General features: G+C 37.5%; 3 protein-coding genes across 3 annotated transcripts in view; 2 read left to right on the top strand and 1 right to left on the bottom strand.

Annotated features, from left to right (window-relative positions):
• Nucleotides 1-16,131, bottom strand: part of LOC149661914 (uncharacterized) — a 205,479-nt gene that overhangs the window by 32,610 nt on the left and 156,738 nt on the right. The gene's annotated exons all lie outside the window — the stretch shown is intronic.
• Nucleotides 245-3,702, top strand: LOC149661917 (uncharacterized). Its single transcript, XM_089843464.1, has 2 exons — nt 245-429; nt 842-3,702. The coding sequence occupies exons 1-2, from the start codon at nt 399-401 to the stop codon at nt 3,064-3,066; spliced, it is 2,256 nt and encodes a 751-aa protein (XP_089699590.1). The 5' UTR covers nt 245-398; the 3' UTR covers nt 3,067-3,702.
• LOC149661916 (uncharacterized) overlaps nt 4,324-16,131 on the top strand; it is a 52,267-nt gene continuing 40,459 nt past the window's right edge. The window contains exon 1 of the mRNA XM_089843470.1: nt 4,324-5,632. The gene's annotated coding sequence lies outside the window, so the exon portion shown is untranslated. The remainder of the gene's footprint in view (nt 5,633-16,131) is intronic.

The following is a 16,131-nucleotide window of genomic DNA, read 5'->3' as shown; positions in this document are numbered from 1 at the left end:
TTGCTTGATTGGAAAACCATTTCCAACATTCCATCAATTTTAGACGCGTATATTTATATATATACTCTCGCAGCGTACATTCTTCCCAATTCCATACAGATCCGTACAGAGATCAAGTATGAATGAAAGGTAAGACGGAGAAGAGATAGACAAAGATAATCATTTAAGTACTTGTAACCTATTACTTTATTCACTGGCTAACCTCGAACACTTATAAATGTAAAAGATTTTCTAGGAATAGGGTTAGTCCCCCTATTATCGGACGCCCCTATTATCGGACACTTTTTTAAAAAATAGTTTTTAAAACGTCCGGGGAAAAAAGGAACACTGTAAGTGATCTAGATTTAAAGAGGGTGTCTCCATCTGCATGTTGAATATAAAAACAGAGACGCTGCGCCATGTCTGAGGAGGAAAGCGCGAACGAACCAGGTATCTAAATTTTTTGATTAATTAAAATCAATTGGGGGGACGGAAAAATTCATCCCCCTCATTTTTTAAACGTGTTTTAAAGTATTTAAACAGATGCCAATTATAAGTTATGTATATTGCTTTAAAGCCCGAATCTTTTTCTATAATTTGCTACTTTAAGCCTTGGCTCAAACTTTGTTTACATGAAAATACAGCGTAATTCATATCTAACGTAGAAACCCTATTATCGGACACCTCTAATGCCGGTGTTGTGTTAAGGAGTATATACTATGTCACTATGTTTTGAGTTTATATTATGTTAACTTTTACTGCTTTTAAACACGTTTCAACAAGAAATATCTAACGTAGGCTTACAATAACAGAAGGGAATGGTTAATATTTAATAACTTAAAAATAACTATTACGAAATCAGCCCCGAAGCGCCGCCGCTTGCAGTGGAATGAAGATGATATGCTGAAAGCAGTTAGCGATGTGCAGAAAGGGTCCAAAAGTGTGAGACAAGCCTCAAAACTTTATAACGTGCCCCGGCAGACCCTTCATGATAAAGCAACGATGAAAGCTCCGCTTCAATCAAAACCAGGTCCTAATACGGTGTTATCGTATGAAGAAGAACGAGAACTCTGTGAGTGGGCTAAAAAAATGACTTTAATTGGATATGGTCAAACGAAAGCTCAAATATCCAGTAAAGTAAAGGAGCTTATGAAAAGATCGAAAAGGAAGAACCCGTTCAAAGATGGAGTACCTGGCAAGCACTGGTGGCAAGGATTTTTGAAAAGACATCCTGATGTTAAATTAAAAACCCCGGAACCACTTCAAATAGCTCGGGCACAATCATGTACCAGCGCTAAGATGGACGAATGGTTTTTGAAATATCAGCGATTCATAATAATGATGAACATGTTGGAAGGAGCAGGAAATCGCGTGTGGAATGCGGATGAAACTGGGTTTACACTGTGCCCCAAAACTGGTAAAGTTCTAGCTGCAAGATCTCATAAAAACGTGCTTCAAATTACCGGAAACAATAAAACCCAAATTACTACGCTATGCGCAGCCTCTGCTTCTGGGGCTGTTATACCACCCTTTCACGTTTTTAGTGGAACCCGACTTCCATTTAATCCACTCGAAGGCGGTGTAGATGGGTCCCGCTTTGCATTATCTAAAAACGGATGGATGACAACAGAAATATTCCATGGATGGATCGTGAACCATTTTGCCAAGTCAATTCCGCCCGAAAGGCCTGTTGTTCTTCTTGTAGATGGGCATTCAAGCCACCTTAACATGGATATAAGCACCTTTTGTCAAGAAAACTCCATCGAAATATTTTGTCTTCCTCCTCATGCTTCGCATATAACACAACCGCTGGATGTTTCGTTTTTTAAAAGCATAAAGAGCAGTTGGAAAGATGTTGTGCATGAGTTCATGACGAACAATCCAGGAGAAATTCCAACAACAAGAAATTTTGCTAGGATTTTCCGACAGTGCTGGATGCGATCGATCAAATCTGAAGTAATTATAAATGGCTTCAGAGCCTCAGGTGTTTATCCAGTGAACCGTAAGGCCATAGACGAATCAAAACTCCAGCCTTCGCTCATTTTCAATACAAATCCAACATGCGTGCCTTCAATTGATGTTGAACCTCAAGAAATAAATAGGAATCACTCATTTTCAGAGACGAACGCGTTTCAAGTATTAAAAACGATGGAAGCCATGCTAGGCGACAAAATGGTATTGGAATTCCAAAAGATGCTCGAAGAAAACTACGACATTCCTTACCCTCTGTTTGATTCGTGGAAGATTCTCAAGATGGGAACTGCTGCAAATGGCACTCCAGTAATATTTGGCGCGGGAGATGCAGATTATTCCAAAACGATTGACAATGAAGTGAATGTTGGAGCTTCTACTTCAAGAAAAGACTCGGAAGAGCCATGCACGTCCACAACAGGAAATCCAGGCCTATCGACCATGCAAAAGCAAAAACCAAACACTCCACAACCATTAGAAGCTGAGTTTGGACATTGTATTATTGATATCTTCGAGGAAGATCGAATCAGCTCATCGAACAACGCCATAATTTATGAAAACCAACCAGTTTCACCGGACCTGCAGCCAATTACAGATACCTCATCCTTTAGAGTCAACAACTCAACATGTGATATTCTTACTTATCCAGAAGTTTCCGTACCTGAAGACACCGAAAGTGCACTTGATATTGAGTTTGATAAATCTACTCATTTTGAAGGTCTTTTGAGTTTACCTCAAAGAAGGATATCACCGCATAAAACTAAACGGAAGGCGAAAGAAATAATGCCTCAGCATTTAACCAGCGAAGAGTGCGTTTCCTATTTTCGTGAGAAAAAGGACAAAAAAGAAAAACTCCAGAAAGAATTGGAAGAGAGAAGACTTCTCCGGGAGAAAAAAAAACAAGAACGGTTGGAAATATTGGCTAAAAAGGCAGCGGAAAATAAAACCAAAATTCCTCGAGGAATGCGTTGCAAGTTGTGTAACAACTTGCACAGTAAACGAAGGAAAGGTGAAGCCTGGTACAAATGCGAAGTCTGTGAAAAATACGTTTGTAAAAAATGCTCAAATGTTACCTGTGATATATTTTTCTATAGATGCCAAGAATGTGATAAATAGGTTACAAAAAGCTGGTTACACACGGATGTACGAGTTGACATAAACCGTTACGTGTGAACTTCGCCTTAAAGTCATAAGAAACCTGTATTTCCTAGTCTTACCTAGTGCAAATTTTAAAATAAAATATTTTATACAACATTATTAAGATCTAGACTCTAATTTCTGATTTAAAAAAATCGTTTTCTTGATGAGGCGAAACGGAAAGTTACAGTTTTCACAGGCCCTATATTGAAAAAAAATTCTGTCCTAATTGGGGAACCATTATCCGATTCAGAAATCATAGTGTCCGATTGCGAAGCCCAATTGTCCGATTCAGAGATCCCAGTGTCCGACTACGAAGACCCACTGTCCGATTCAGAGATCCCAGTGTCCGACTACGAGGTCCCACTGTCCGATTCAGAGATCCTATTGTCCGACTACGAGGTCCCACTGTCCGATTCAGAGATCCTAGTGTCCGAGTCAGAGGTATAGGCGTCCGATAAATGGACCATGGGTGTCCGAAACAACATCCAAATAGCCGATAATAGGGTACGATACTTGCCGAATAAAATCCATGATTGGAACAATATTAGATCATTCTTTTGGAATTATTTCTGTTCCATTAGGTGCAGAAACGTTCAAAATATATATTTCGTAAATTTTTCAAAGGTTTCCTGTGATTTCCCAACATTTAACCATGATTTTTAAAAATGTGTCCGATAATAGGGGGACTAACCCTATATATGTCTAACCTTTTAGCTTTTCGTTATTTTCCCCATTCTTTATGGCTAAGTTTAGTATTATCGATTCACGCTCTACAAGGTTGTTTAAATATTAAAAAAGGCAGAAATGGAAAAAACCCACAAATACATTAGAATTTCCATTAATATAAATATACAACTAACTTTCAAAATAAAACAAAACCACGGTAGATGAATTTCTAAGGAGAAAAATAAATTCCCAGACCTCGTTAAATACTATAGGCCTACATAAAATAGAAATAAACTTTTTAAGACATTTATTATAACATGTTTCCAGAGAGATATAATACGACCGACGACGAAGTTTATATAAAAAGTGACATTAACCTTAAAAACATCTGGCAAACATTTGACGTATAAAGTTTAAAAAGAAAAATAAATCATAATTTTCACCAGCAGTATTTGGTATTTCGCAGCCAACTAGAGAGAAGATTCGAGACAAACTTGTGGCTGGAGCGGTATATAGCGCGACATTTCTAGGGATGAAGAGACGGAAGAGGATGGGGATGAAGTCGGGATGAGAAAGGATAGAGAGAGAGAGGGAAAGATGAGGATGGAAAGTCAGAGAGAGAGGGAGAGAATCGGAACGACACTCGGAGAGCAAGCTCGGCGTACGGACCCATTCTACGTATACACTTTCCAACAAGCGTTAGAGACCCTATAGCCTCTCCCGGTTGGTTCGATCCCGGAGACTCGCTGCAGCTCTCCATCCTCCTCTTTCCTCTTTTTATCGGAGAGTGGCTCCTCCTGGCGTGCGTGTGCTAGGATCCGAATTATTCAGTGGAGCGTCCGCGGAACGGCGCTTCAGTTTCCTACCCAAGCTACTATAGCGGCGGACCATCCGCCTTTCCCGGAGTCGGAGCAACATCGAACGAGAGAGTAAAAGAGTAAGGAAGGCGCCACGGACTAGTCGGCCACCCCATTCAGTCAGTCACTGGCAGGGACTTCGTCAAGAAGGTCGTGGTAACGCGCCAGCAGTTGTTTCTCTCAACCACCCAATTTCAAACAGTCCAAATTAAAACGCGATCATCTCTTTAATGACGTATTTAATTTCGGAGAGATTTTTATATATATAACAATTTTTACTACAAAAAGTATGTCATAATGGATACCTTAAAACTTTTCTACGTTATACGGTCCTGAAGTAGCATTGTGGTAATACAGAACCGAACGTTTTTAACGAAATATAAAGAAACGGTTCCCCTAGATCCATTTTGGGTCGATTTTTCGCGTGTCCCTTTTTCTGGCACATTTGGTAGGCCCGAGGGATCTTAAAGACTCGCATACGGAGAAGAAAATGTTCGAATGTCAATAAAAAAGGCGCGAAGACGAGAGCGACTTTGACCGGGCGAAAAAAAGGGTTCACCATTTGAAGCTATACTCTAAAAGGAAACAAATTTTTTTTTCTTTCCCGCCAAAACCTTTCTATCCTTGGCATTTTTGGAAAGCGGGAAAGCGATCCGATCCCACTGCGGGGCCCCTAACATCCAATGGAATGATACGGACCAAGGGAAAAGAGAGAAGACGAAGACCCCTTTTATGTATATAGCGACATGAAAGAGAAAAAAAGAGAATTTTGGGCGGAAAAAGCCAGAAGCTATAGCGACGACTAAAAGGTTTTTTTAAACACCTATTTTGGAGACCATTACGGACGGAATTCTCCCTGGAAGCGAAGAATACAAGCGCAAAGCCCAACTATAACCCGGAGCGGAAAACGTAAAGAGCGCGACGAAAAAGCACTTTTTTTTTCGCACGAGCTTGACGCGTACGTCTCAGGAGAGCTGGTTTCCCGGCAAAATATTCCCAGATAAAAAAGAACCTGAAAGGTAAGAAATCAGCTCGTTTGTTTACTACACCATGTAGATCTGAGGGCGTTACGCACACTTTTACTTTTAAACTGAATTGATTCAATTCGGTTCAGAATATAGAAATATTAGAGATTGTCTAACCTATAGAGATAAATATTCAGCGTAAATTTTTTGTAATTCCTTCCTAATTTTTAAGGGTTAAGTATAGTATACTTCAGGCGTGTTTTATTGCTTATTTACATAAACTTAAGCCTAATAAATAGGTTTTAGGTTTCCTAAGAAGAATAGGTATAAAATAGGTATGAGACATTGTTCGTACCATCATATAAAGACAAAAGGGATGGGATGAGCTGTAGAGTTAAAGGAGATAAACACCGAACGGTAAACATCCCAGGGCTTCACGCTTTTATAGAAAGATAGCCGGGACTTGGGCCCCTTTAGCGCGTGTTTTCTGTATAAATTCCTAATTCCATTCGCCACACCTCGTCAACGAAAATTCGTGTCTGTTTGTTTAAAGCTCCGTAGACCAAACTAAAACGCCATAGAAACGGTGCACCTTCATCAAACACACTGAAACACTGTTAAAATACTAAAAACGAGCCCTTGTATTGCCAGAAGGGAAAGCTGACTCAATGCAGTGTGTGTATTTTCAGAATAATATTAATATTAAAATTAACTTTAAATAGCTTAATGTTAAAATAAAATCAGCGATGGAAAATTATGAATAATACGTTTTAAAATTCAAAACATAAAAAAGAAACATTATTTGATATTTTAGCAGAAATTTGTAAAGCAACAAAATTTGAACATAATCATTGGTACTAAACAGTGTGAAATATTGTAATTTTTTTTCTCCTAAAAATGGATAGGGTGTAATTTTACAAGCCAAGAGTTATTTAACTTTACGTAACCCTGAGTTGAAAATTACTTAACACCCAACCCAGAGTGAATTTTAGCCACCGACCTTAGGTCACCATCCCAATTTGCTCTAAGTTAGTTACCATCTGACCTATTGCGTAATTTTTAAAAAAAAAATTACATTTGAACAAAATTCCATTACAGGGTATGATTCAAGAAAAAAAAAAAACAACCCTGTAACGTACAACCATTAACACGCATCCCACCCATGACTCTCGCCTAGCAACCGCATAACTAACCATTTTCCAATTAAATCCTTGTTGAACGATTCTCAAAAATAAAAAAAATAAAAAATAAAGAAAGGATAGAAGACAAACAAGATTTTATTCGGGCGAGATGCAATGCGAGTTTCGCTCTATTAAGGTTGTTTTAGCATCTTGAAGGAGCTGCACGGGGAAGAAGCTTTTGCCAGTATAATCGATATTGCTTCTCCAGGGTGTCCCCCCTCCCCTCGTGCGCGCTTTACATCGCGCCTCTTTATGAGAATAGAAGGACGCTCCCGCGATTTTTAAGAGTGTACCAACGTAAAGGACGTTAAGGGAAAATTATTTTTCACTCTTATGTATGAAGTATGAGGCAGGGTGCAATGAAAGGAGAGAGAGAGAGAGAGAGTTAAGATTGGACCGTACATTATACTGAAGGACGTTTTTAAGGACCGACTGTTCTTCACGCTCTCTGAGAGTAATAGCCTACGTGCTATGGGCTACCTCCGCTAAATGATAGCGTAACCCCTCTCACCCTACCCTCCAAAACATATATAATGTATATATTATATATACGAAACAAATGGGTCAAAACCAAGAAATAAAATTTTACACAATAAAACGTAAAACGAGGCATGTAAATTTGCAAGGAAAAAAAGTCGTTAAGCCTATTTTGATGTTGCTTTTCTTTGTTATTTTTCAAATTTCGACGTTACATTACAAACAAATTTTTATTATTTATTTTAATAAATGATACCGTCCCCTGTGTGTTTACTACCCCGCATTACACCGGGACTTTTCGGTCAGCCTACTTCCAGGGGCGGTATAGAATGTTCTTATATTAAAAATATTCTATTTAAAAAATAAATAAATAAATATCTGAATACTTTTAATTTAACGTCATTTAACAGTTTGTAATGTCACGTTACCATTGAATACGATGGTCAGAAAAACACGCGCTTTCAAAAATAATAATAATAATAAAACACCGTCCCCTGTGTGTTTACTACCCTGCATTACACTGGGACTTTTCGGTCAGCCCACTTACAGGGGCGGTACCGAATTTTTTTATAAAAACAATTCCAATTAAAACAAATAAATACTTAAGAAATTAATTAGTTATTACAATAGAATCTTAGCGCCTTTCTACGTTTACACTTGTACTGAATGTAGGGCGCAATTACGCGGAATGCAAGGGGATTAGTTTCGCGAGGAGTTGAGATTAAAATCAAGCGAGGCGATACCGAAACGGGATAAAATAAGGAGGTCTTCAACCTCTTAGAGTTCTGGCGCCGCACAACAATAGGTTAGATGGCGGAACACATATAGAGGAGACGCGGAGTCAAAGCGAGACTGCGCGCATCCATTGTTTGTAATTGGATTTTTTCGCTTTTCCTTTCGGTTTAGTTTTCTTTTTTTTTCCCCCTCATGGAAGACCCGATAATTTCCTTCGTATCGGCAGTCTCCTCTTTTTCCCAAATAGACTGTATAGAGAAGAGACCGTAAGCCTAACCTTATAGCGAGGTCTTAGAGCGTCATCACATGACAGAAACAGGAGCAATAGCTAAAAGATATTACCACCTATAACGGTGTCAGAGGTATGAAAGAATCACAACCTATTGGAAAACCTTTCAATACAACGAATTAGTAGTATTGTTGGAGGCACATCAAGCCCTGTACCTCGCTTAAAAATTGTGATTGATTTTTACAATGAAGTCTACAAATTAGAGGTGAATACATTAGAAGGTTATGGATAAAACCTACTAGATGCTGTAATAAAAATTATATCTAGCTACAAAAAATAAATAATCTAAAATTCAGTTCTTAACCGCCGCTCTCCGCTATAACTTCTTATGAAAAGTTATGAGCCCATCAACGCTACTCATGGTTTTTGTTTCTGAGTTACCCTACCGCTCTAGGAGACCCAATTAATAAGTAAAAACCCACAACCTACACATTTTCAACGGTAAGGATGTACCTTTTCTATCATTAAATATCTCTGGACGAACACATCACATTCAGTCTCCAATCTTTGCAAACGGTAGAACAAAAAAAACCTCTTTAATAGCCCATGGAGCACTCAAGGAGTGTGGAAAGATTATAAATAATCAAAGGGTTAGGGCAAGCGAGGGCATCAATCGAAAAGTGACGTAGGTAGCCCGGAGGTCTCGAAGTGTCCGTATATCTCCGGGCTTGACCAACCGCCCAGGCGATAAGAAAGAATGTTGTAAAATGGCATTTTCGCCATTGTGCCTGGGTATAGCGGATAGCGGGGCTATCAATAAAGCGTTAGCCGTCCCAAAACTTTTAACCCTTCTCGGGAGTCAGTTCGGCACGACGGGACTTCCATTCTACCGGTTATAAATCTCTCTCAGGACAAAACTCGATTAGGGATAGGCTTAGAGCTAACGTTAATGGCGTTTTTATATCGACAGGAGAAGCCTTAGTACATACACCTTCTCTTCCGAGATGATTTCGCGATTTGATCTCCATCCCCGGCACCTTTTTTAAGTCGGACGCTATTTTAGAGAGAACAGTTCTCTTCTCTTTTCCATCTCTTTGGATCCCGATTCCTCCGAGTCACCTGATTTTGATTTTACGTTGTTTTAAGATGAGTTGAAGTCGATTCCCGTTATCTCGCGTCCGTTCCATTTGTTTTTCGTTTATTCGTATTGAACTAGTTCTAACTATAGAGCCGAAGATTTGTAAAGATATTTATAAGAGGATGATGCCTTATTTGTATTACATCTAAATGATAAAATATTCATGCATCAAAAGCGTGAATTCGATCCCTGCATAGAAAATCTTTTATTCAAATCTGATGCAGAAAAATACTTCTAAAAGCGCTCTCTCTACCTTCCAAAAATTTTAAAAACAGATTAGGAAAGTTTTTTTCCCCCATTTTATTTTTTGTGTAGTATATTTTACGTTTCAAGAAACTTGTGCAGTGTAAATTTCTTAAGATAAAATAGAAAACACCAATCAATTTTAAATATACTGTAACAGATGAGACTTCGCGATAAGGACGGCCTGGACACTCCGTTTATTTCAATTCACTTTTGATAGCAATAAAAACATCTCCATTAAAAGAAGAAAGAAAGTTAAGAAGAGCTTAGAAACCTTTTAACGTAATAATTAGATAAAGTGTGTTTGCTATAGACCAGCAATCATCTTCAAACCCACGCACGACGCTAAAATTTAACTAAGTCGGTACTGAGCTATCATTTTTCGCAAAGGGCTTTTATAATAACTAAACTCGAGTGTTGACTAAATACGTTATCTTTTACAAGGGTGTACCAAAAAGGGTAATTATAGGAGCGAATTACAGCGGGGTCTATGGGAAATCAAATCCATTCTGGGTCGAAAATGTATCTTCTACGGCATTTCCCTAGTAAAGGACACCAAAAACCAGTTACAAACATTGAAGTGTTTAATGGATAACCCCTTAAATAAATTGGAAATCACTGTCATTCAGTATCTTACTTAAATTTAATGGGTCATCTATAAAGCACTCCAATGTTCATAACTTATTTACGGTGTCACTTATGGAAAAATGTCACATGGAAATTAAAATTGAATTCCCATAATTAATAATTACCCTATTAAGGAACAATTTATATTAAAAATAAGAAATTAAGGCAGAATTCTGTGAATTGTCTTAGGTCGACTCAAAATATTTTAGATTTGACGCCCATTTTGTAGAATTTTTTTGGGGAAAAATTCTTTCAGTAAAAATATCAAAAATAATATAAAAAAAATCTATCAGTTAAAAAAAAGAAAGCTAGAGGAGCGCGTAAATTCCTTATCATTTCTCCTCGCTACATTTTTCTCTACGTTTTTTCCTCTTTTCTGGAGGCTCTTGTTAAAAGAGATAAGGAAAGAACGGGCGAGCGCGGTGCATGACGGGATAGGAAAAAAAAAATAATAGAAGAGCGGGAAGAAAAAGGAGAAAGAATTATTAGGCATAGCAGAACACCCTCCCATACATACATACCCTTTAACTATTATTTTTTATCGCAATAAGTTTCTGATACGTAGGAGAAGGGTTGTATAAAAAAACTATAGAAAACACTACGCGGTGTGTAAAAACTGGGCCAAAAACTTAACTGCATGCCCCCTCCCCAAAAGAAAAAGAAAAAAATACTTTTTTGACCTTTAACCTAGTTTCCGAGTAAAGGCAAGAAGTTACTAAATAGAAATTTAAATCATCGGTTCAAAAATTACTAATCGATATTTTCCGATAACTTTTAAATAAAATGAGTGCGTCTGAAAAGTTAATTTACAAATTTCACCTCTTTATAAAATAAAAAAAAGGTTCAAATTATAATTATTTCATAAAATAAATTGCCATTAAATTAAAATATAATTATGGAAATATTTTCAAGAGAAATTTGTATTAATTATTAAGTCTAATTAGTGTTAGAAAAAAGAAGCAATTAAATTTAGGCCTGTTGTGTTTAATTGTTTCCTCTATAAAATATATATCTTCTCTATGAAAAATAGTCCTTATACTATTATACGTTTAAATAACCTAGAAACCTCACCAGGAAGTAAGCCGCCCTAAAACTCGTAAGCGTAAATCGATTTTTGTCCAAGAAAATCTTTTTTAATAAATTCGCTAAAGATCACGTCGCAATGAAGAGTGGTGGCAAGGGAGGGGGGGGGGTGAAGTTAGGGTTAGAATATACGTGACTAAAAAGGCCCTATCTAATTTTTGGGCCCGAGTTTCGCGAAACCCAAAACCCTAGCTAGTTCTTTAGCCGAGCACCCAATTTCCTCGGTCAACCACTTCATCGACCAAAGCATAGGCTATAATAAGGACGACCTCTAGATTCGCAAAGGGGAGGGGGAAAGGAGGGGGGTAGCCATGTCAAACATTATAGATAAGCCCTTATAGGATGATAGAAACGGGCCAGGGCGAGCTGAGCTATAAGGTTTTGGTACGGACATATCATATATAAGGAGAGGATTTTGGTTCCCTTCCTGGGATAAAGGCACGGAAGAGTTAAGAGAGAAGCTGAAAAGGAACTGGATGGGGGAAGGGAGAGAAACGGGGGGGGGTTGAATTTGTTCTACGCAACGAACTGAAAGGGAAGCTACGATTAATTAATCTTCCAACGTGTTTTACTATTGATTCTAGACGCCTCCAAAACTAATGGAGAATCCAGGCTACCACACACACACACATCAGCCATTCTCCTTATATGCCCGATTGATTGGATAGCCGTGAAACACGCTAGCTAGAGAGCTCCCTTTGCCTAGCTCGCACGAAATAGCAGACGACATGGTTATTCTATTAGCCTAGCTTTCCATACAATTATTCCTCTCAGCTGTATGAATTCCTTGATGGTTTAAAACGAAAGGACGTTATTTTATTTGGATTTTCTGCCGGCCATTTGTTAATATCTTCTAAAGTGGGTACCTACTACTACTACTACTGAGAGCGTAAGTTTATAAGTGATATGTTCCTTCCATAAGTATGACACAACCTATACTTCGTAATGCTACTGAGAGACTTACAGCTTGAGCTAGTTCGAGGGAGAACGACGGAAGCGAGAATTGAAGTCCTACACTCGTTGGTTAATTTTGCAGTCCATCTAGGTCCTATTTAGTCTGTACTAAGCCTTGACAGCGCCTCACAAGGCGCCGCTTTACGAGAAGTATAACGTGCTCTCAACCATCTCATGCGTTTTGAACGTTTTAAGGTCCGGTTTTCGGGGCAACAAACCAACCGACCACCTTCCCGACCTTCGTAAAATTCGCTATTTAGTCAAGGAGAAGCGAAGAGAGGGTTATAGCCTGGAGAGAGAGAGAGAGAGAGAGAGAGAGAGAGAGAGAGAGAGAGAGAATGGCATTGGCGACAAGCATTAATCCTCCCTTTCTCTATCCTCTCGGTTAGGAAAAGATTCTAAATTTTCAACAGCGGATAATTGTTCCCTTAAAAACCACCACCACCCTCTCCTATATCTTTTATACGCGCGCCTCCTCTTTTAGTACAAAACGGAAACCCTTTTCTCGCGGCTAATCATTAATTTACACCCCATTTATCGAATGGGAATTTAATGAAACCTCAAAAGACCCTTATTAAAATCCATTTTATTACGTATCGCCATACCTATACCGGTTTTATAGAAAATTTTTGCCTAATTCGCTTCCAACTGCCCTATAAGTCTAATAAATTAAACTTTTGGAATACCGATTTCCCTGAAAATTTCAGGTTTCTTCCCATATATTTCTAGGTCCAAGGCCCGCTAGTAACTGCGGATTTTTTTGGAGTAATAAATACGGGACTGGTTATTCAATCCTGACAAATTTACCAGGATTTTAACCAAACATTGAAAAATTCCCACTTTTCCCAATGAGTTTCCCCAAATTATAAATTTCCTTGAGTTTTCCCTGAAATTTAATAAGAATAAGAATTATAATTTTCCATGCCTATTGAGCTAACCCTACTTTTGCAGGGTAGAACCGTGACTATTCTTGCATTTGAAGCTTGGAAACCCAATAAGGAAATAGTGAAAATTGAAAGATTGAAGGAAGGGGGAGGGGGTCGGAATTGGGGGGAGGAAGATGCTTTGAAACATCTTCTAATGGGAGTTAGAAACGCAAAGGCCGAGCCGAACTAAGCTAAGCTAACCGTGTTTTCTCTTACGTCCACTCTCTATGTAATGAACTATAATAGCCGAACCATTGCTAAAATGTACTTAGCCTGATAAATCCTCCCTTTTCCAACCCTTTTAGAGATAGGATGCATGCCAAGGCCTAAGTTCCTAACCTATACCTACATACATCCGTTTTCACTTTCACCTCCCCCCTTCAATTTAATCCAGCTTCTTCCCCCCCCTACGTTCCGATATAGCCAATCAATTTCAATTAGAGGGACGAATTAGTTCATAATTAAAGCGAGTTAGATTGCTAGAACTATGGGGCCCCTAATCACTCTTGTTCGAACTAAGAATACTGCAATTCCATTGCCAAATATCCAGAATAATATATAAGAGCTTGGGAACATTGCAATTTTCATAGAATTGAATAGATGAGAGGGGTATAATTTTAGATTATATATATATATATATATATTTATAAAGATTTCTAGGTATATATTTACTTAAAATTCTCCGCTAAACTAAGATCTGACGAGAACTTATCGTCCGGGTCAATTACATCAGTTACATCGTTTAATCACGAGAGATTAAATGCTATTAAAACATTAATTTATTTAATTAAAAGATAAATCATTTAAAATGAATGTATAAGCGAAGATAAGTTTAAAGTCAAATTTCTCGAGCGCTATATATAATCAGTTTAAAATGAGATTTCACGAGACAATTTTTGCAAATTGAGTTTCTCTTGCTAATCAATTTAAGTGACAATTTTTGCAAATTAAGTTTCTCGTGCTAGACTAATCAGTTTAAATTGAGATTTACGAGACAATTTTTGCAAATTAAGTTTTCTCGTGCCAAGGGAGTTTAAAATACGACAGAATTAAAATTATCTTATCTTTTGACGGAACCTAATTATGAAATAATCTCAGTAAAATGTAAAGTAATTTTATATATTTTTGGGTTTTATGTCAAATTAGACTTGCAGATTTGAATCTATCGATTCATTACGTCACGTAAGAGGGTGCATAATTTAAATAAAATACGGTAAAATATAAGCTGCACTATCTCTTCTAATATAGAGTAATGAATTTGATTTTAGGTTACTCGATATCTTACGTATATAAAATATTTACAACCAAGTTTAATTCAAATCTAATCACGCTTAATTAAATAACGTAATTCCAATGAATTTAGATTATTAATAAACATCAAAATCAATCGAGTCAAAAGATAAACTCAGTTACAACCTTGAAAGGGGTTATAAATCCACTTAAGAAAAGTGGGAAAACAGATCCCTTTTAACTTTATAAACCCCAACATTGAACCATGCATATCAGTTCAGACAATTTTCATCTTGCAATATTCCAATAATAATAATAATAATTCATAACGAAATTTATTTCAAAATTCATTTCTGTCAGAACTTTAGAGAAGCTAAGTAAACCGAGACTGAAAAGTTATTGAAAATAAAGATGATTAGCTAAAGAAGGCAAACGTCTGAAGAAAATTTAAATAAATAAAAAGAAAAAGAAAATAAAATTCACCGGCCACTAAATCGATTAGGGATAAAAATAAAAAGCATCGAATTTCTACTGAAAACGACTGTGAACTGCGTGAAATAAATCAAACGGAGTAAAAAGCTTAGTGTAGGAAAACTTAAAGAAGAAAATAAAGGAAATAATGAAACGAAAAGAAAATAAAAAAATTTATCCTGACGTATAAACTATCATTACTGTAATGGAAAATTTTCCAGATGATTCGATGGGGATTTCTTTTGAAAGAATATTCGTCTCCATATTCATTTAAGCGTTTTACGTTTGAATTCCCACTGTTAGCAGCGGCGGTAGTGAACGGGGGATATGGTAGAGAGAAGGAAGGCAGGCAGGCAGTAAAAGTAGAAAAATAAAAATTGAATTGAGATGAAAAATATTCGGCAAAGCTCATAAGCCAGCCACGTCTTTATATAGAGAGACGATCTTTTCCATTTACATATCATCCTTAAAATCTAGAGGTAAATTCCATTCCATTTCCTTAGGATTCCTAGGAACTCTTTCTCGTCGCGTATCGCATCGCGCCTTTTGTATTCCTATCACTTTCACCATTGAGTCTGGAATACGTAAGAGGACCGACCACCCAACGTCGTTTCAACCAATCCCAGTTTACATTGAATATTATGCCATTTTCCCAAAACAAGAACGGGTAAGGGACAGTTAACCCGGATCAGCTGCTGATCAATGACGTCCGTCTCGACGCGACTCTAGCACGTGACAGGATTGGCAAAAACCCGGGAAAAACTATTTTTGCCGGGACACGTGGAAAAAACCGGTAAAAACCGGCAAAAACTAAATTCATAGTTACAAAGTGGTAAACTAGCGAGTTTTAAGTGCATTTTCGAGATGTTTGTTATTGTTATGTTAGAAAAATAACAATAGTATTTTTAATTTTTAAATTTGAGGTGGTTATTACTCTATTAAATTTTTAGTATTCAAATTTGCCAGGTTTTTCGCGAATATTTAACGAATAATTAGTCAAATACTTCACATAGCAACTGGAAAAAACCTTAAAAAGTGGAAAAAACCGCGGAAAAAATGGTTTTTGCCACCGGTTTTAACCTGGTTTAAACCGCGCGGTAAAAACCGCGGAAAAATTAGTTTTTGCCACCCGGTTTTTACCTGGGTTTTTTCCACCCCTGGCAAAAACTTGCCAACCCTGCCACGTGACGTTTTGGGTATTTGATCAAGTCACAACCCTGTTTTGTACCTTCTGAAACCCTCTTGTAGATTAAAATAGT

Source organism: Phalangium opilio, unplaced genomic scaffold, assembly GCF_054372755.1.
Source record: "Phalangium opilio isolate 3A_F unplaced genomic scaffold, DU_Popi_V2 ptg000070l_1, whole genome shotgun sequence".
Classification (NCBI taxonomy): domain Eukaryota; kingdom Metazoa; phylum Arthropoda; class Arachnida; order Opiliones; family Phalangiidae; genus Phalangium; species Phalangium opilio.
The sequence above is the reverse complement of the archived record's forward strand: the minus strand, read 5'-3'. Positions and strand labels throughout refer to the sequence as shown.

Excerpts from the sequence above, each read along its gene's own strand:
- LOC149661917 (XM_089843464.1), top strand. The coding sequence starts at position 399 with ATGTCTGAGGAGGAAAGCGCGAACGAACCAG. Across the intron at positions 430-841 it reads GGAAAGCGCGAACGAACCAG|CCCCGAAGCGCCGCCGCTTG; the intron begins GTATCTAAATTT and ends TTACGAAATCAG.